General features: G+C 46.6%; 1 protein-coding gene across 1 annotated transcript in view; it reads right to left on the reverse strand.

Moving 5' to 3' along the window:
- The window catches only part of cdh16 (cadherin 16, KSP-cadherin), a 65,879-nt gene extending 47,194 nt beyond the window's left edge, over window positions 1-18,685 (reverse strand). Inside the window, exons 1-5 of the mRNA XM_078544672.1 lie at window positions 18,517-18,685; window positions 17,192-17,244; window positions 11,952-12,050; window positions 9,936-10,073; window positions 2,575-2,713 (exon numbers count right to left, since the gene is read on the reverse strand). Of these exons, the coding sequence (XP_078400798.1) occupies window positions 2,575-2,713; window positions 9,936-10,073; window positions 11,952-12,050; window positions 17,192-17,233 (418 nt within the window). The 5' untranslated portion in view covers window positions 17,234-17,244; window positions 18,517-18,685. The remainder of the gene's footprint in view (window positions 1-2,574; window positions 2,714-9,935; window positions 10,074-11,951; window positions 12,051-17,191; window positions 17,245-18,516) is intronic.
- Between the last annotated feature and the right edge of the window lie 783 nt (window positions 18,686-19,468).

A 19,468-nucleotide genomic window follows, 5' to 3' on the forward strand; every position in this document is an offset into this window, starting at 1 on the left:
TCCCATGGCCCAGTGTCCTGGGATCATTCCAACATCAGTGAAACAGATTAATTGGTCAATGTCACATAGCTGTTTGTGGGAGCTTGCTGTGCACAAATTGGCTGCTGCATTTCCTACATTACAACAGTAACTGCACTTCACAAAATACTTCATTGGCCGTAAAGCACTTTGAGACACCCTGAAGTGGTGAAAAGTGTTTGGGAAAATCCTTCTTGTAGATAAAAAATTGACGATGAAGCTGGAACAGACATTCTCATCTTTAAAGGGTTAAAATATCTGTGTCTTTACCTAAATATGAAACGCCCTGGGCCAGGAATAGATGAGTGCTGTCCTGTGGTTATAAATCACTCATAGATATCGAGCAGTTTGAAAAAGCAGAGATAAAGCGAGCTTAAAATGGACCCAACCAGCTCCCAATAAGTTAATCATTCATCACTTCAGCGTGTGAGCGTAGTTTGGGACAAGCAGGGCTCTAGGTTCTGTTTCTATCTGTGGCAGAACAGAACAGCTCATTGATTCCACCTCCCATACCAGAGGCCTCTGCCCTGTAGACCTCTCGCCCAGCTTGCTTTACACTCTGATGGGTGGGGAAGGAGCTTGTTGCAGTGCCCCTGACGGAGGCAGGGGTGGGGAAACCCCAATCAGGGTGGTAGGTCACCCTCCCTTTTTCCTGCCGACAGTGTCACATATACGTCCGATTTCAGCTGGGGTTGTAATGGAAGTTGCCATCAATTGCACCCCAGGTGATGTGATTGACTCTCCTCTGAAATGGCCCCAGCAAGCCGCTCGGTTCAAGGGATGGTCAACAAACACTGGCCTTGCAACACCATCCACACCCCATGAAAGAATACTTTTTTTTTCCAAATTGCTCCAACTATCCCCCTGCCATCCTGACATTTACAGCACTGGCCCTAGCAACTTATTGGGATTGGAATGGACGAGGTTTCCCTGAAAATGGCAGATTCCCATGAAGTGTGAGTCTCATGGGAGGTACCTGCCGGAGGAATCGGGACGTGGGAGAGGCCAGTGCAAGTCCCTAGAAACGCTTCAAACTGCCAATAACTCACTTTCATTGATCAGCATGCTCACTGGTTGGGTTAGTTGAGGGGGTGGTCATCCAGTTGGAGTGGGTTTTGATGGCTTTTTGGACCAGTCATTATGTTGGCTGTTTGAAGATAGTTGATTTAATTAACTGATTGGTTTAATTAGTTCCAGGACTGGTGGATTTGTTGAGCTGCATTTATTTTTATTCTTTCACAGGATGTGAGCATCACTGGCTGGGCCAGCATTTATTGCCCATCCTTAATTGCCCTTGAGAAGGTGGTAGTGAGCTGCCTTCTTGAACCGCTGCACCCTTGTCTAAGGAGTCTTGGTGAATTCCTGCAGTGTATCTTGTAGATGGTACACACTGCTGCTAGTGTCGATGGTGGAGGGAGTGAATGTTTGTGGATGTGGTGCCAATCAAGTGGGCTGCTTTGTCCTGGATGGTGTCAAACTTCTTGAGTGTTGTGGGAGCTGCACTCATCCAGGCAAGTGGAGAGTATTCCATCACACTCCTGACTTGTGCCTTGTAGATCGTGGACAGGCTTTGGGGAGTCAGGAGGTGAGTTACTCGGCACAGAATTCTTAGCCTCTAACCTACTCCTGTAGCCACAGTATTTATATGGCAAGTCCAGTTCAGTTTCTGGTCAATGGTAACCCCCCAGGATGTTGACAGTGGGGTATTCAGCGATGGTAATGCCATTGAATGTCAAGGCATGATGGTTAGGTTCTCTCTTGTTGGAGGTGGTCATTGCCTGGCAATTCTGTGTCACTTGCCACTTGTCAGCCCAAGCCTGGATATCATCCAGGTCTTGCTGCCTTTGGACATGGACTGCTTCAGTAGCTGAGGAGTTGCAAATGGTGCTGAACATTGTGTAATCATCAGCGAACATCCCCATTTCTGAATTTATGATGGAAGGGATGTTGTTGATGAAGCAGCTGAAAATAGTTGGGCCTAGGACACTACCCTGAGGAACTCCTGCAGTGATGTCCTGGAGCTGAGATGATTGACCTCCAACAACCACAACCATCTTCCTTTGTGTTGGGTATGACTCTAACCAGCGAAGAGTTTTCCCTCTGATTTCCATTGACTCCAGTTTTCTAGGGCTCCTTGATGCCACATTCAGTCAAATGCCCTTGATGTTGAGGGCAGTCACTCTCACCTCACCTCACCCCACCTTGTTACTGGTTGAGCAAGTTTGAGAGTTTGGCTGCTTGGGACAATTAATTAGGTCCGTTCATTGACTGGTTGGGAGGGGTTGCTTGCTATTTCAGTTGAATAGTTGGTTGGCTAGGTTGGTGGAATAGCCAGTTTGCATTGTTATGTTCATTGGCCCGCAAGTTAGTTGTTTGGATTAATCAAGTGATTGACTGATGAGTCAGGCAGAAATGGCAGAAAAGTCAAGAGTTTTCAGTTCTGTAAACTGATGCGCTCCGACTTGTGACCATTTCAAGCAGTATCTGTTTTTATTTTTGTTTCAGATTTCCAGAATCTGCATTACTTTTTTTCCCTGGGGCTTGTGTTTAGGTTACCTGGATGTGCTCCCTGGTGGACACTTGCTAAAAATATCTCCTGTTCAAACTCTGGACCATTGTCATTCCTGTCAATGACAACGATTGTAATAGAAACGAGGTCATCAAGTTGTCTCCCCTCAGCATCTGTAACATTCACCTAGGACACAAGAGAAACAGAATGAAAAAAACATTTTTAAATAGCACCTTTTGCAACTTCAGGATACAGCCTGTTAGGATCTTCTTACAGCAGAAAAGCTTAAGGGGCGATTGAGAGAGGTGTTCAAAGCCCTGAATGGTTTTCATAAATGTAAATAAAGAGAAACTGTTCCTAGTGGCAGAAAGGTCAGTAATCAGAAGAGACAGATTTAGGACAACTGGAAAAAGAACCAGGGTTAACATGAGAAAACATTTTTTATGCAGTGTGTTGTAATCTGGAATGCACTGCCCGAAGGACAATAGAAGCAGATTTAATAGGGACTTTCAAATATACTTTTTGTAAATACTTGAAAGAGAAAGAAGTGCTGGGCTATGGGGAAAGAGTAAGGGAGCGGGTAGCTCGAGCAAAGGGCCAGCACAGGCATAACAGGCCAAATGGCCTCCCACTGTATTGATCCCATGATCCTCCTGCCTTTGTACATTACTGAGAGTAAAAGAAACATCACAAGTGGTGTGAACGTTGTGGGAGCAGAGTCTTTGAATGTTTTCAAGGCAGAGGTAGATAGATTCTTGATAAACAAGGGGGAGAAGGGTTATCGGAGGGTAGGCGTGAGGTTACAGTAAGGCCAGCCATGATCTTATTGAATGGCGGAGTAGGGTCAAAGGACCAAACAGCCTACTCCTGCTCCTAGTTCCTCTGTATATATGCTTGTACATAACTGTCTCAGAGTGTGGGGTGACTGCAACTACCAAAGGCAACAGAAAAGTGGTTTCAGCTTAAATGAGATAAGGGGTAACCCAACATTAGCCCTTGTGTGAGTTTCCAATTTCCTGGTGTAAGGTTATCATGGATTGATTTTCTCACAAATGATCCTTTTACTCGTTTAACTAGCATTTGTCTTATATTTGCACTGATATGATGACCTACATAATTTTAAAAATGAAGCTGTTTAAGGGACTTTTTAGAATATAAACTGGCTGCCTGAAGCTCAAATATTAAAAACCCATTGTCCAGTCACGTTTGTGATCTGAGTGGCAGCTAAAATCACTAGGCACAAAAGGAGAAGGAAAACAGGGTGCCCAAGTAAGATGTGTCCTCAGGATTAGGGAAGCATGAAAAGTGTACATACAGAGAGGCACAGCAAAGCAGGAGAAAGAGTGATGGGAATTATCAGGCTGTGGGGTATTGAAATGGGGTATAAGGAAGGGTGAATTTCTAATGAAAGGTGTGGAGAGCGAATATTGGATGAACCCTGCCTCACTATCGAAACTGGACAGCGAGTAAAAGAGAAATGAATGAGGGAGAACCACCCACACTACTCTGTCCAGTGTACTTACAGATAATATCCGATCTTTTGGTGCTGTAAACCACTGTCCAATGTTAGGGACTAGAGATCGCTTAAGTAAGCTATATTTGTATTTGTGAATGTAAGGAATGAGTTTTAGCTTTAAGTTTAAGTTTAATTTGTATTTCTGTATTGTTGTGTTAAGAAAGGGAGAACTTGAGCTTTAGTTTCACTTTAAAAGATGCCTTCATTTTAATGAGGTTTACGACTCTTAAAACAAACACAAGGTAGAAAATCTGGGCTGTTGCCCAGCAACAAGAGGCCCATACAGAGATACAGAGAGGAACAGAAAAGCAGTTTGAGTTTAGTTGGTCGGTGTGCTCTAAGGCTGAAAGGAGTTCCAGCATAGGAGAGGGACAGATAGAAAGTGCCAAACTAAAAGTTGAAGCCAGGAGAAGGTGGACAGGAGGGAACTGCAGGAAGTAGGTTTCCCCAAAGAACAGAAAAAGAAGACTTTCTAGTCAAAAGGAAAGAACAGGATCAGGAAAAGGTCCTGTTGAGTGAAGTTAAGAGTGAGGAGCAGAGAAAGGCTCCAAGTTTAAAGGGAGAAAGCTGCAGGAAGCAGATTTAAAGCAAAATAGGCTTGTGAGAAGCCAGAAGATCCAAGGAGACAGCCAAAGGTCTGTAAGTCTTTACTATGGGCATGTGAAGCAGTGGTGCTCGGTTGGCATGGCTGAGCATTTGAGAGAGAGTGTGTGGAAGGAAGTTTGAATGCACATGGTGATCCAGGGGAAAGGAACATCGGAAGGAGAGTTTGAAACCCTGGAGGTGGACCCTTGTGGAAGGCATCTGAGAGAAAGCGTCGGTTTGGGAGAAGATTCCAAAGCGGGTTCTTGGAGAACGGAGATTGGAAACCCTTGTGTGAAAGACGGAGTTCAGTGATACCGGTTGGCTCACAGTGTGACAAGCATCTGGGGGGAGTTGACGAGGGATCCATAGCATCTGTTTGGGGTGGCAACTGTCACTTGGTTTCAGAGTGTGATGTGTGTGACCACAGGTCGCCTATTGGTTTACATGGATTGTGTACTTACTGTGAACATTAGAGTATAAGATAGCTTTTGTAAATTGTGTCATCCTTATGAATCTGTATATATCTGTAAGGTATAGTTGTGGGTGAAGGAGTATTGTAATATAGTTCATCTTTTCTTGTTTAATAAATGTTTTATTCTTTTATTAAAAGTTCATCAGCTGACTCCTGTGACTCTGTTCAGTAACCGCCCTCCACGTTTCCAAACAAAAAATAAAAGTTAGGATCTATCAAGCCAGGTTCCACCCAGGGATCTGACTTCTCCAATGGTAACATCAGCTGGGATCGTAACACTAAACAATGTGATATGTCAACCTCTGGTGTGTGACAGTAAAATAGAACTGCTACAAATTCTGAGTTGGGTTAGTGGGGAGTAGAGCTTGCCTAAATGCATGCAGCAAGGAATTCAATGGAATTTACAACACAGAAACAGGCCATTCAGCCCAACTGGTCCATGCTGGCATTTTAGTTTCACCAAGCCTCTTCCCACCCTATTTCATCTCATCCTATCACATATCCTTCTATTCCTTTCTCTCTCATGTACTTATCTAGCTTCCCCTTAAATGCACCTATGCTTTTCGCCCCAACTACTCCATGTGGTAGCAAATTCCACATTTTGTACACTGTACTCTAAGTGTGCTCTATCCAAGCTTCTGTTCGTTATATGCTGGATTTGTCTGGCTAAAGAATGGTTGCAGAAACATCGATACGTCTGAACAATAACTGGTTTATTGCAAGCCCATTACTATTTCCAGATGTACAAGACTGCAGGTACTACTCTGTCTAAGTTATGAGCATTCTCCTTCGAGACTCCTAGTCATGTGGCTCTCTCTTACATTTTTAATTCATTCATGGAATGTGGGCGTCGCTGGCTAAGCCAGCATTTATTGCCCATCCTTAGTTGCCCTTGAGAAGTTGGTGGTGAGCTGCCTTGAACTGCTGTAGTCCATGTGGTGTAGGTACACCCACAGTGCTGTTAGGGAGGGAGTTCCAGGATTTTGACCCAGCGACAGCGAAGGAACAGTGATATATTTCCAAGTCAGGATGGTGAGTGACTTGGAGGGGAGCTTCCAGGTGGTGGTGTTCCCATGTGTCTGCCGCCCTTGTCCTTCTAGATGGTAGTGATTGTGGGTTTGGAAGGTGCTGTCTAAGGAGACTTGGTGAATTCCTGCAGTGTGTCTTGTAGATGGTGCACACTGCTGCTACTGTGCATTGGTGGTGGAGGGAGTGAATGCTTGTGGATGTGGTGCCAATCAAGTGGGCTGCTTTGTCCTGGATGGTGTTGAGCTTCTTGAGTGTTGTGGGAACTGCACTCATCCAGGCAAGTGGGGAGTATTCCATCACACTCCTGACCTTTGCCTTGTAGAATGTGGACAGGCCTTGTTGAGTCAGGCGGTGAGATATTCACCACAGGATTCCAGCCTCGGACCTGCTGTTGTAGCCATGTGGGTGATATTGTTTCTTCAGTCCCACACATTAACTCTTTCAGCCCTGAACATCCTGATACTACATCACTCCCAAGTCTTTTTCGAGATATATTTTACCTTTACCTTTACATACTACCCCCTCTCTCCCAAAGTCTCTGACTCCATAGGTTTAATCAGTCTGGAGGTTTCACAACCCTCCCTGATCATGTCTTTGTGAGGCTTGCAGGATCGATGATTTCCCCTTGGACTCTTTGCTTTGCCTTGGTTGGTCTTTGCAGTGTCTGGTGCATTATCAGTTTGACTCTCAACATCTTGTTCTCTCAAATGTTCTCCCACCTTCCAAACCCACGACCACTACCATCTAGAAGGACAAGGGCAGCAGATAGATGGGAACACCACCACCTGGAAGTTCCCCTCCAAGTCACTCACCATCCTGACTTGGAAATATATCGCCGTTCCTTCACTGTCGCTGGGTCAAAATCCTGGAACTCCCTCCCTAACAGCACGGTGGGTGTACCTACACCACATGAACTGCAGCGGTTCAGGAAGGCAGCTCACCACCACCTTCTCAAAGGCAACTAGGGATGGGCAATAAATGCTGGCCCAGCCAGCGAAGCCCACATCCCGTGAATGAATTTTAAAAATGCATAACGGAAGGTTCTCTCATTTGGATCTAGATTTGATCCTCTTCCCCCCTCTCCTTGCTGTTATACGTCTCTCGGTGCATTGTTTCTCTCTCATGGTCGGATTTTGTGGGTTCATCCCTTTCTCAGTGTTCACTATGTTCCCTATCTTTGTTTGTTGAGTTAACCCTGGTTCCTTTTGATGGTTCCATCTGCCTTTCTTTACTCCTGGAACGATAACTCCTTGTCACCTCCAGTTTGTGAGGTTTTGGGGAATCCTGGATTTTTGCCTCCGGAACTAATTGTTTAGGCAGGACAGGAAACCATGAGGAAGGCACTTGATCAACATCCTGCTTTCCCTCAAATTCCAGGAACCCTGGTGTAGCAGGAGGATCAGTGTCTCCCAACGTGGAAGAGGTGGACCTCACCTGGCTCAGTTCTGCCTCTGGTTCTGGGTTTGTTTGACTGCTCGCATCCTGGGCTACCACATTTGGTGGATGGATTCATGGTGGAATGGGGTCCACATTCCTGAATGTATATCTTGGGTCTTTGATCTTGCCTGGGAAGTTTTGTTGTTCCTCTTCTTGTTGAGATTTCTCCATTTCATTGATGGCCTTGTGTGCAAAGATTCTCTCGTTAACCTCTGTGTTTTAGAGGTTTTAGTTCTGCACATTTTTCCAAAGTGTCCCAACCTCTTACAATTAATGTATTCTGCACTGTTTGCAGGACACTGATCACGCCTGTGGGGCTTCTGGGTGGCACAGCGCTGCCATGGTTTACTGCCATCTTGAGGTTTTGCTTCATAAGGGGTCTTTCTTGCACCAGGGTGTCTTTGGCATTTTTTTGTTTAATAAGCTGTACAGTCATTGGGGGTTTTCTGAACCATGGTTTGTCTCCCCTTCTTAGGCTGGCTCTATTTTGCTGACAGACCTCTGATTATCTGACTAACTGTATCTCCTTCTTCAAAGTTAAGTCTCCTTTGGATTGCAGTCGATCAGAAAGGGTGTCATCAGTTACCCCAACTATGATGCGGTTTCTTATAAGATCAGGTTTAAGATCACCATATTCACATCCTTCAGCCAGATATAGGCCATTGATAAGGGTATCTACTGGTTCACCAGGTTTCTGGACTCCTTTGTTAAACTTGGCTCTTTCTGATATCTTGTTACTTCATAGGTTAAAATAATTGTCAAAAAGCTTTTAAGACCTCCTCAAATCTGTATGATGTTTCATTAATGCCCTGTCTTGCTATCAGATCATCAGCAATTGCTCCGACAGAATATAACAACGTATTGACCTGTTCAGCCTCTGACTTACTGTTTAATCTGGATGCAATTCTGAATCTTAAAAACCACTTCCTCCGTAGTGTCCAATTTTATGGTTGGGATTTTCTGGCCTCTGCCAGGGTGGATTCAGTGAGCCAGCAAAAAGTCCATTGACTTCGGCGGGACCGAAAGATTCTGCCAGTGGGTGGGATTGGAAAACCCCGATCTATGTCTGACCTGGCCCTTCCATATGCCCAAATTGGTCTGGCAAGGTGAATTTAGAATCCATAGCTGTCTGAAGCTCTTAGGCAGTTTGCCTGCGCTTTTTGAACTTCTCTTGCAATGATGGGGTTTCCCCACGCTGTCCGGGCTTTTAATGATACCCACTGTGGTCGCTGAGCCTTTGTGGTCGTCATTCCTAAACTTTGCCCAATTTTCTAAATAATCATTCGAAGTAAGGTTTAAGGCCAGTTCGCTGCTTCCCTCCCATTGGGGAATCGGTCACCATGTGAAACGGCGCTGACCTGGGACCCGGGTTGTGGGCGTGTTGACCTGTGCTTGTTAATTCTCCCGGCACTGCCTGCCCACTACACTGTTCATCTGAAACTTTCAAGCCTTTTCCAAAGCTTGCTCACCCTTCCTCCATCGTCGGCAGGTTCTTTGCTGCTGGATGGAGATTTTTTCATGGACCGCCACTCGCCAGGGCGTAGCCTTTAGTAAGCTGAACAGTTGATTTCTTCTTTGCCTCTCATCTTCCGTGGAGTTCTCTTTGGCAATTTTCAACTATTTCCCTGAACTCTTCGGTTTTGGTGCCTTTTTTTCAGGTCAGACTTGCAAAACGTTTTTTTAAGTTGATTTTTTGGAGATTTTGGGGTCCTTCACTGCTGCCACCATGTTGCATGTTGACTTTATCTGGCTAAGGAACGACTGGGGAGACTTTGAGTTGTCTGAACAAGAACTGGCTTATTGAGTGAACACAACTATTTACCGATGCGCAAGTCTACAGGTATTACTCAGTCTAAACCATGAGCATTCATCTTCGCAGCTCCTAGTCATGTGACTCTCTTACATCATCACGTGGGCGGTACTGTTTCTCCAGTCCCACACATTAACTCTTTCAGCCCTGGACACCCTACTACTGCAGGCTCTAAACAAGTTTAACATAACTTCCCTGCTTTTCAATTCTATCCCTCTAGAAAGGAGCTCCAGCACTTGCGCAACGCGTCTTGTAATAAAGAATAAATGATGCCGGATTGAGGAGGCTCCATGCCATTTTTTTTCCAAATTACTGTATTGAATGGGCAGGCGGAGGGGTGGGTAGGAAGAATCAAGCAAAGCAATTTTTAAAAATTGAGGAAGTGGAATCTGTCTCTACCTCGACAGAGCATTTTAATTTTCCCATTCCCCTTCCCCAGTGGGAGCAGAATGGATGCTGCAGATGTAAGCAGCTATCCAACACAGCGTTTTGGGTCCTTTGCTTCAGATTGTGAGACTTGGCTCTGCAAGCACATACCTTCAGCTTGACTTTTACATACCTCCAGCTCATACATGGACCGCTCCTCCCGATCAAAAGACTTGAGAGTGAAAAGCAGAACTCGGTTTTCAATCCCAAAGGTTCCATTGTGATCATCGACTAGTGTGAGCCTGAATTCGCCAATAGCATCTGTATCAATCTGAAATTAGAAATGTTCGCTGAAACTTGATAGTCATTTTAGCCTCGCCCCCCAACACACCGCCCCCTCCCTCCCCACCCTGTAGTCACGACTCCCCCCACCCATTTCTGTACTGTGGTCACTGTTGAAAGGTAGAAAATACAGCAACCAATTTGTACACAGTAAGCTCCCACAAACAGCTATGTGATAATGACCAGATTGGGGGATAAGTATTGGCCAGGACACCAGAGATCGGCCCTGAGAATCTTTCCGAATGGTGACAGGGAATCATGACACCACCTGAGAAGACAATAGAAGCCTCTTTAACATCTCGTTCGAAAAGTGGCACATCCGACAGGGCAGCACACCCTCAGTACTGACCCTCTGACAGTGCAGCACTCCCTCAGTACTGACCCTCTGACAGTGCAGGACTCCCTCAGAACTGACCCTCTAACAGTGCAGCACTCCCTCAGTACTGACCCTCTGACAGTGCAGCACTCCCTCAGTACTGACCCTCTGACAGTGCAGGACTCCCTCAGTACTGACCCTCCAGCAGTGCAGCACTCCTTCAGTATTGACCCTCCAACAGTGCAGCACTCCCTCAGTACTGACCCTCCAGCAGTGCAGCACTCCTTCAGTATTGACCCTCCGACAGTGCAGCACTCCCTCAGTACTGGCCCTCTGGCAGTGCAGCGCTCCCTCAGTACTGGCCCTCTGGCAGTGCAGCACTCCTTCAGTACTGGCCCTATGGCAGTGCAGCACTCCCTCAGTACTGGCCCTATGGCAGTGCAGCACTCCCTCAGTACTGGCCCTACGGCAGTGCAGCACTCCCTCAGTACTGGCCCTCCGGCAGTGCAGCACTCCCTCAGTACTGGCCCTCCGGCAGTGCAGCACTCCCTCAGTACTGGCCCTCCGGCAGTGCAGCACTCCCTCAGTACTGGCCCTATGGCAGTGCAGCACTCCCTCAGTACTGACCATCCGGCAGTGCAGCACTCCCTCAGTACTGGCCCTCCGGCAGTGCAGCACTCCCTCAGTACTGGCCCTACGGCAGTGCAGCACTCCTTCAGTACTGGCCCTCCGGCAGTGCAGCACTCCCTCAGTACTGACCCTCCGGCAGTGCAGCACTCCCTCAGTACTGGCCCTCCGGCAGTGCAGCACTCCCTCAGTACTGGCCCTACGGCAGTGCAGCACTCCTTCAGTACTGGCCCTCCGGCAGTGCAGCACTCCCTCAGTACTGGCCCTATGGCAGTACAGCACTCCCTCAGTACTGGCCCTATGGCAGTACAGCACTCCCTCAGTACTGGCCCTCCGGCAGTGCAGCACTCCCTCAGTACTGGCCCTATGGCAGTACAGCACTCCCTCAGTACTGACCCTCCAACAGTGCAGCACTCCCTCAGTACTGACCCTCCGGCAGTGCAGCACTCCCTCAGTACTGGCCCTCCGGCAGTGCAGCACTCCCTCAGTACTGGCCCTACGGCAGTGCAGCACTCCTTCAGTACTGGCCCTCCGGCAGTGCAGCACTCCCTCAGTACTGGCCCTATGGCAGTACAGCACTCCCTCAGTACTGGCCCTATGGCAGTACAGCACTCCCTCAGTACTGGCCCTCCGGCAGTGCAGCACTCCCTCAGTACTGGCCCTCCGGCAGTGCAGCACTCCCTCAGCACTGGCCCTCCGGCAGTGCAGCACTCCCTCAGTACTTGACCTCCGGCAGTGCAGCACTCCCTCAGCACTGGCCCTCCGGTAGTGCAGCACTCCCTCAGCACTGGCCCTCCGGCAGTGCAGCACTCCCTCAGTACTGGCCCTCCGGCAGTGCAGTGCTCCCTCAGTATTGTACTGAGTGGTCAATCTTGATTTTGTACTCAAGTCTCTGATAACTAATCTTTAAACCTGGGGTCTTACCCTCGTCAGGTACCAAGGAAATTCACCAACATAATTCTCCGGCACTGTCACCACCTTGGCTGCAGACAGAGTGCTGAGAGTGGACAACAGAACAACAACCTGTTCAGAGGCAAATGTTTTAAGAATTATTTCTCGACCTTTCAAATAGAGCCTTAGAATACAAAAGCAAGAAATTTATGCTTAAACTCTTATAAAAAAAACCAGCTGGAGTATTGGATCCAGATCTGGCAGTTCACTGTAGGAAGCATGTGAAGATCTTGGAGCGGGAACAAGAGGAGGTTTACCAGAATGTACCAGCACTGAGGGACTTCAGTTAACGTGGAGAGACTGGAGAAGCTGGGATTGTTCTCCTTAGAGCCAAGAAGGTTAAGAGGAGATTTAATAGAGATTTCAAGATTATGAAAGGTTTTGATTGAGTACATAGAAACTAAAAGATCATAACACAGACAAAAAACATAGAACAGTTAGTTGAATCTTTGGTGCAAGTGGAAGAGGGGAAAGGAGGAGCTGCTTTTTGTTAAATTCATTAGTTTAAAATAAAAGTGAATTATTGACATAAAACCTTAATTAATTAAGTGTACAAAACAAGGTTCGATTGAGGTGGTAATATAGTTGGAGACATTGCAGTGCCTTAGGAAGGCGGAATGTTACCTGGACATGTTGACACAGGAGGCAGTCAAACCCCTTAATGAAGAAGTGGTTTAGAGTTGGTCAATGGCCAGGGACAGGAGGAGGCCGTGAATTTGAGTCAGGTATGTCGACCCAGGGATCAGTGGCAGAAAAGGAGTGCCTGGGAGGTGATGACGTAGTGGTATTGTTGCTGGACTAGTAATCCAGAGACCCAGGGTAATGGTCTGGGGACCTGAGTTCAAATCTCACCCATGGCAGATGGTTTGAATTCAATAAAAATCTGGAATTATAACTCTAATGATGACCATTGTTGATTGGCCTATATGTGACTCCAGACCCACAATGTGGTTGACTCTTAAATGGCCTATGCAGGCCACTCAGTTGCAACAAAGTCACCAAACAAAAAAGTAATGAAACTGGAAGGACCAATGGCAACTGCAGCCCTGTCAACCCTGCAAAGTCCTCCAAAGTGGGAGAGATGTCTCACTGACTAGTCAAGCAACAGCCTGATGTAGCTATCCTCATGGGTTCATACCTTCCAGATAATGTCCCAGACACCACTGTCACCATCCCCTGGTATGTCCTGTCCCACCAGCAGAGGTGGACTGACGCCAAGGAACTCTCACTTTTTCAACTATTGGCACGGGATCTTTTAGAACCACTTGAGAGAGTACACAAGCCCTCAGTTTGATGTCTCATCCGATAGTTGGCACCTCCGGCATTGACAGTGGGAGTGTCAGCCTGGATTAGGGGTTAAAGGGTTCTCATGTTGGGGTTTAAACTCATGACCATGTGATTCAAAAGAGAGTGATATCCACTGGTCCATGGCTGTCACTGAACACAGGAGTTTCTTCAGTAGGTATGGTTATAAGCTGGGAACCCAGTGTTCCTGCGTTTGGAATTCACTGAACCAGTTTTCATAATGGGAGGAAATCGCTTTGCAACATGCTTCACTGATCAGACTCGCGAGACAGGCTAAGCTAATAGAATGTGATTGTCAATGCACTACAAATTCAAGCAGTGGATATAACAATATAGGAACAGCAGGCAGCCATTCAGCCCCTCAAGTCTGTTCCGCTGTTCAAAAATTATGCTTAATCAATATCTTAACTCACCTCGGTTTCCTTAATACCCCAAACCAACAGAAATCCATCAGTCTTAGCTTTGAAATTTTCAGTTGACCCACAGCCACAACTGCTTTCCTGCGGGGAGAGGAGAGAGTTCCAGTTTTCCAATCCCCTGTAGAAACCTCCTGTTCCCCATTGGAATGACTCTTCACCGTGAGTGATTTCAGCAAAGCCTCAAGCTGCTCTCTCTCTGGGAGGGATTTTAAGGCCCCCCCCCACCCAACGCTGGAGCGGAGGAGGGGTGGGCGGGGCCGTGAAACGCAGCGAGCCGTTCAAAGCCCATTGGCTTTGGCGGGAACGGGGAATCCCGCCGGCGGGAAGGGGCCACAAAATTCCGTGGCATTTTCCAACACAATCTTCCCCAAATCAGGAGGTTGGGCGGGGTTGGGGGGGTGGGGCGGGGGGAGAGTGGGGCAGAGAGGGAAAACAGTGGGAAGGGGCCTCCAATAGAGACCTGGAAAAGAGGTACCCCCACTCCCCCTCCCCCCTCCCCCTCCCCCACCCCCAACTCCCCCTCCCCCCCTCCCCTCCCCCCCCTCTGCCCCTGTACCCCCCTCCCCTCCCCACCTCTGCCCCCTGCAGCCCCACCTCTTGCTGACCAACAGCCCAAAGGGTCAAACCTGCTGAGCTACACTTTGAGTGCAGGCTTCTCCCTCCAGCTGCCCTGTTATATCAGAGAGGCATAGGATGAGGGTCTTAACTGGGCATTAAATGCCCACTTAAGGACCTCGGTTGGGGCCAGGGGTGGGCGATCTATCGGATGCCTCCCCCCACACCCGCTCATAAAGTCACCGAGGGGACAGGGCAAGCCAGCACTGTGCGTGCTGCCGATGGCACGGCCCCCCTATTGGAGGGGTCCACCCACCTGCTTCCCTGCCCAGAGGTGACCTGTGAGGTCCAGCCCACTAACCCTGTTTCTCCCCGCAGACGCTGCCTGACCTGCTGAGTATTTCCAGCATTTCCTGATTTTGTTTCAGATTTCCAGCGTCCGCAGCATTTTGCTTCTATAAGTGGCTCCGGACAGATTTTTTTGAAGTCATTTTCGGTGATTTAAGTTCGGGTCACTCAGATTAAACACCAGTACTAAAACACGCTTACTTCTGGTGTCAAACCTGCTTTCAGCTGCATTAATGAAACTTCAGCAAGTTAGATCCCTTGGAACACATCACGGAATATTTTTAACGCTAATTTCTTTTAAAATATTACATTTTAAAAAGCTGCCTGATTACACCGGTTCATGATGGATTGGCGAATGTGCCCGAGCAGAAATTTCAGCAAAAGGTTCGTTTTGCGAAATGAGTGGGATTTGCACCTGGATCACCCGATGCTCAGGAAGCAGAAACTCTTGTGCAGAAGTAAAATGATACAGAAATCGGGAATGAAAACAGCAGGTGCTGCAAACACTCGGAAATGTCCTGGCCAGAGGTCGGATTTTATGCTCCCCCCCACCGGTGGGTTTGAAGTTGGGGGTCCTCATTAAATGCAGCGTGTGACTTCCTAACCGTCCCCGACCTGTCTCCCATTTTACGATGGGCGGAGGAGGCGTTAGGCAGCGCACCCTCACTTGGGACTATTGAGGTCCTTAAGTGACCAACTAATGGCCGCTTAAGTGCCTCATTCTGCCTCTGCCACTATTTCACCCACAGCAGGGGGCACACGACAAGCGGGTAGTCCAGCCACTTTTACTGCACACCTGGTGTTGGGCAAGTGGGGGGGGAACCTCCTTTGAGGGTCCACAGTGCCCATCGGAGGTACCCTCCCCCCACCAGTCATACCCCCTTTAACCCTCTCCCCTGGCCTCTTAAATCTGGACCCCCACCCCCTTCGCCCCCTCACTGGAGTCAGTCGCTCAGCCCTCACCAACACCCTGGACTTACCTTGAAGTCCGCCTCCATAACCTCCTCTTCTCTGGGGACTGCCTGTAGTCCCAGCAGTGGCCACCACTCGAACATGGCGCTGCTGGGGCAACAGAGTGGCTGGCCAATCGAGCTGACCAGTAGCTCTTTAAGGCGGGACTTTCTTCCCTGATGGGGGCGGAAATCTCAACCTTAGGCAGTCAATGTCCCATGGAGGGTTAAGTGGCTGTGAGGCAGCCAGCTTTATGGTGGGCTGGCCCCTACCCACTGTTTAGTTGGGGGGTTGGGGTCAGGGAATATGGTGCCCCTTAAAATCCAGCCCAATTAACTCTGTTCCTCTCCATACAGACCTGCCAGAGCTGCTGAGTATTTCTAGAATTTTCTGTTTATTTTAATTAAAGGGTCAGTGGATGACGATTGGAAGTGAAAGATTCTCCCTCTCTTTCGGTCCAGGCCCATTGTACCACTCCTGAGACCAGAGAACCTGTCACAGACACAGTATCCCACATGGAGTCTCCCTGGTGTCTGGCAATCACCTGGTCACTGGATAAACTAGTTGCCATTTCAAGGTAATTGCCAAGAAACCAAACAGGAATTGAGATCTGAAGAAAAGAATAAGACAAGGAGAATTGAAGATGATGAGAATAACAGACCCAGCACTTGGAGCTCGCTCTGTCACCGAGCACTCCCCTCAGGACTTGATTTCCCCACTTCTCATCTTTTCCCAACCTTCAGGAATGTGAAAGAAATAATTTGCATTTACAGTGTCTTTCATGACCTCAGGATGTCCCAAAATGCTTCATAGCCAATGAGAGGCTTGGTAGTCATGGTTGTAGTGTAAGGAAACATGGCAGCCAATTTGTGCACAGAAAGATCCAATAACCTCCGTTGATATTATAACCAGGTCATCTAATCTTTAGTATTGTTGGTTGAGGGATATATATTGACCCTTTGACTTCTTTGACTTCCACCTGAGAGGACAGAGTGGGGTTCAGTTTAATGCCTTATCAGAAAGATAGCATCTCCAACTGTAGGGGGAGGATATAAGGACCAAGACTGATTCTGAACACTGTATGAGCAAATGGAGGTTAGAGAGAAAGAGAAGATAGACAGAGGAAGACAAAAAAACTCAGGAACAGAAGGAGTGGGGGAAGGGGGAAAAGCAACATGGGGGGAGAGAGAGAAAGAGAGCGAGAGACTGGCAGACCAAGGAGAGATAGAAAAAGAACATGCCTTGGAGAGAAGGCAAAGAAATAAGTAAATGTGAGTTCGGGGGAAATAAGCAAATGAAAAGGAATAGAAAAGAGTAAGAAACGCAAAGAGTGAAACTGAGAGATGAAAGGAAGTTGAGAATGTGAAGTGGCAAAGAAAAGGTGGAGAAAAATAAAGTGAAGAAGGAGGATTATAGTGAAAAGATTGAGTGACAGTGAAATAAAAATGAAAAGTAAACTGGACAAAAGAGAGCAGGAGAGAAAATGAGAGTAAGAAATAGAGAGTGAGAAGGAGAATTGAAACAAAATGAAGAGAGTAGATGCAAGTGATTTTATTCTGCCAAAGGTGCTTCCTATCGCGAATAATGAATCGTTTTGAGAAGAGTTCAGGAGAGGCAAGTGTTGCATTTACCTACCTGGCTGAATTCTTTGATGTGCAGAAATCCCATCAGAATCATTGCTTCAGATTCTGTAGATCACAAGTACATCAGCTGTTAGTGAACTCCCCCACCCCCCCAACAGAAGCATGGAAAAAACCCCAGAAAATCCACAGTTAAAAGCCAATTTAATGGCGGCTTCAAGATCAGACAGACAGGGTGACCTTTCAATGACTGCAACTACCTGCATTCACGTGTCTCCTCATTTACAAGTGTTTTTGTAATGACCTTGTTTAGGTGGCTTTAACCCATGACTTAATTCTATTAATTTGTAATTTCACAAACCAGCATTCTTGGTCTCTTTCTGCCTCTGTTTCTGTTTCTCTCCATTGTTCTGTCTCTATCCTTTCCTCTGTTTCTCTTTTTTCTCAGCTCTTTGCCCTCTGTCTATCTCTTGTTCTCTCCTCTCTCTCTGATTCTCTCTCCTTCCTAACTTCTTTTCCTCTCCCTGTTTGTCTCTCTCTCCCTTTTTGTCTTTCCCTCTGTTTTTCTCTTTCCATTATCTCTTTCTTTCTCTTTCTCTCTCCATCTGTCTGTCTCTCTCTCTCTCTCACACACACATACTTGGTCTCCATCTCCCCATGGTCTCTCTCTTATTGTCTCCCCCTCTCTGTCTATCTGCCTCTCCAAGGCATGTTCTTTTTCTATCTCTCCTTGGTCTGCCAGTCTCTCGCTCTCTTTCTCTCTCTCCCCCCAAGTTGCTTTTCCCCCTTCCCCCAACATTCCAGTGACAATAAAATTTCATTCCCATTTAACAATATTTTGCGTTCAGTTAATGTCGCAGTAAAAATAAAGTTTGAAAGCGAATGCAACAGATTCAGGGTGACCTTGAACTGCAGTTTTCTGTTTAAAATGTTGACGGTCATGCACATAACCCAATGGGGAGCAATCAGTAATCCCTCAGACACCTGGTCTAATCTCTAAAGAATAAGGAATACATTTGTCCCTCGCATGTAAACTTTAAGAAAGATACTTGGAATATCTTGCCATTTTTCTCATGCAAGCATTTCAAAATTTCACATTTAAAGATTCTAAAAACATTTCCCAGATTTTCCAGCTTGAGGTTTCTGCAATTTGGAATTCCAAATATTTTTACTGTAATGAAGCACAAGTAAGATTTTCTTATGGACGAGGAGGTATAATTGTAACTGTTTGACCACGCCAGAAGGATGGATTCATAGCTTGGTTCACCTTCTCTCCTCTCTTGGTCTGTCACAGTTCTGTCTGTTCTTAAGGCCTCTCTTCGCTTCTGGTTTTCAGTTTAAAGGAAAGATCGAGTCAGATACAAACAGCTAAAGTCTTACCTGGTCAGTGCGGCTGTGCCTCAGGCAAACCCCAGCCGCACTGCAACTTTCTTATAAACTGCCCATAATTCAAAGTTAATCATTGATTTCCCATTTCACACGATCCAATCCTAAATTAGCCACTAACACAATCATTTCTTTCACATCCTGCTGCTTTTGAGATGGCAAGACAGAGGGAAGCAGAGCAAGAGAGAGAGACAGAGTGGATATAGTGAGCAACAGAGTTAGAGGGACTGGGGAACAAAGGAATGTAGGCAGGGAAATAGAAAAAGGATGGAAGCAGACAGAGAGAGAGAAATAGAAAGGCAGATAGACAGGAGGATAAAGATAGTGAGAGATGAAACACAGACATATAGACAATGTAAAGGAAATGTCATTTTTTTCCTAATATTACTGTAGGATACTGAAGCAGGCTTGTGCATGTGTGTGTGTATGTGTGTGTGAGAGAGAGAAAGAGACTAACTTAATTAAATTAAAAACAAAAACAGAATTACCTGGAAAAACTCAGCAGGTCTGGCAGCATCGGCGGAGAAGAAAGGAGTTGACGTTTCGAGTCCTCATGACCCTTTGAGGACTTGAAACGTCAACTTTTTTCTTCTCCACCGATGCTGCCAGACCTGCTGAGTTTTTCCAGGTTTTTGTTTTGGATTTCCAAGAATCCGCAGTTTTTTGTTTTTATTTTTAATTAAATTAAAGATGGTTAAACTGCAAGGTTTGAATCATCAAAGGGATTAAGTATAAAAAACAGGTATCTTGATATGGAGATGGGTAAGCTAAAATGAGTTCTCAGCAGTTGCAGTGTGAATGGAATCTGCATTTTGTAGATAAGTTGAAGAGTTGTTTGATTTTCAAAGGGACATGATAAGATGTTTTGCAACTGACAAGATATATGAGGCAGAGTTATTATGTTTATCTTTTCCTGAAAGTGCAGGCCATAAGGACAACATGAAAG

The sequence above is a fragment of the Cetorhinus maximus genome, chromosome 6, assembly GCF_964194155.1.
Source record: "Cetorhinus maximus chromosome 6, sCetMax3.hap1.1, whole genome shotgun sequence".
Lineage (NCBI taxonomy): Eukaryota > Metazoa > Chordata > Chondrichthyes > Lamniformes > Cetorhinidae > Cetorhinus > Cetorhinus maximus.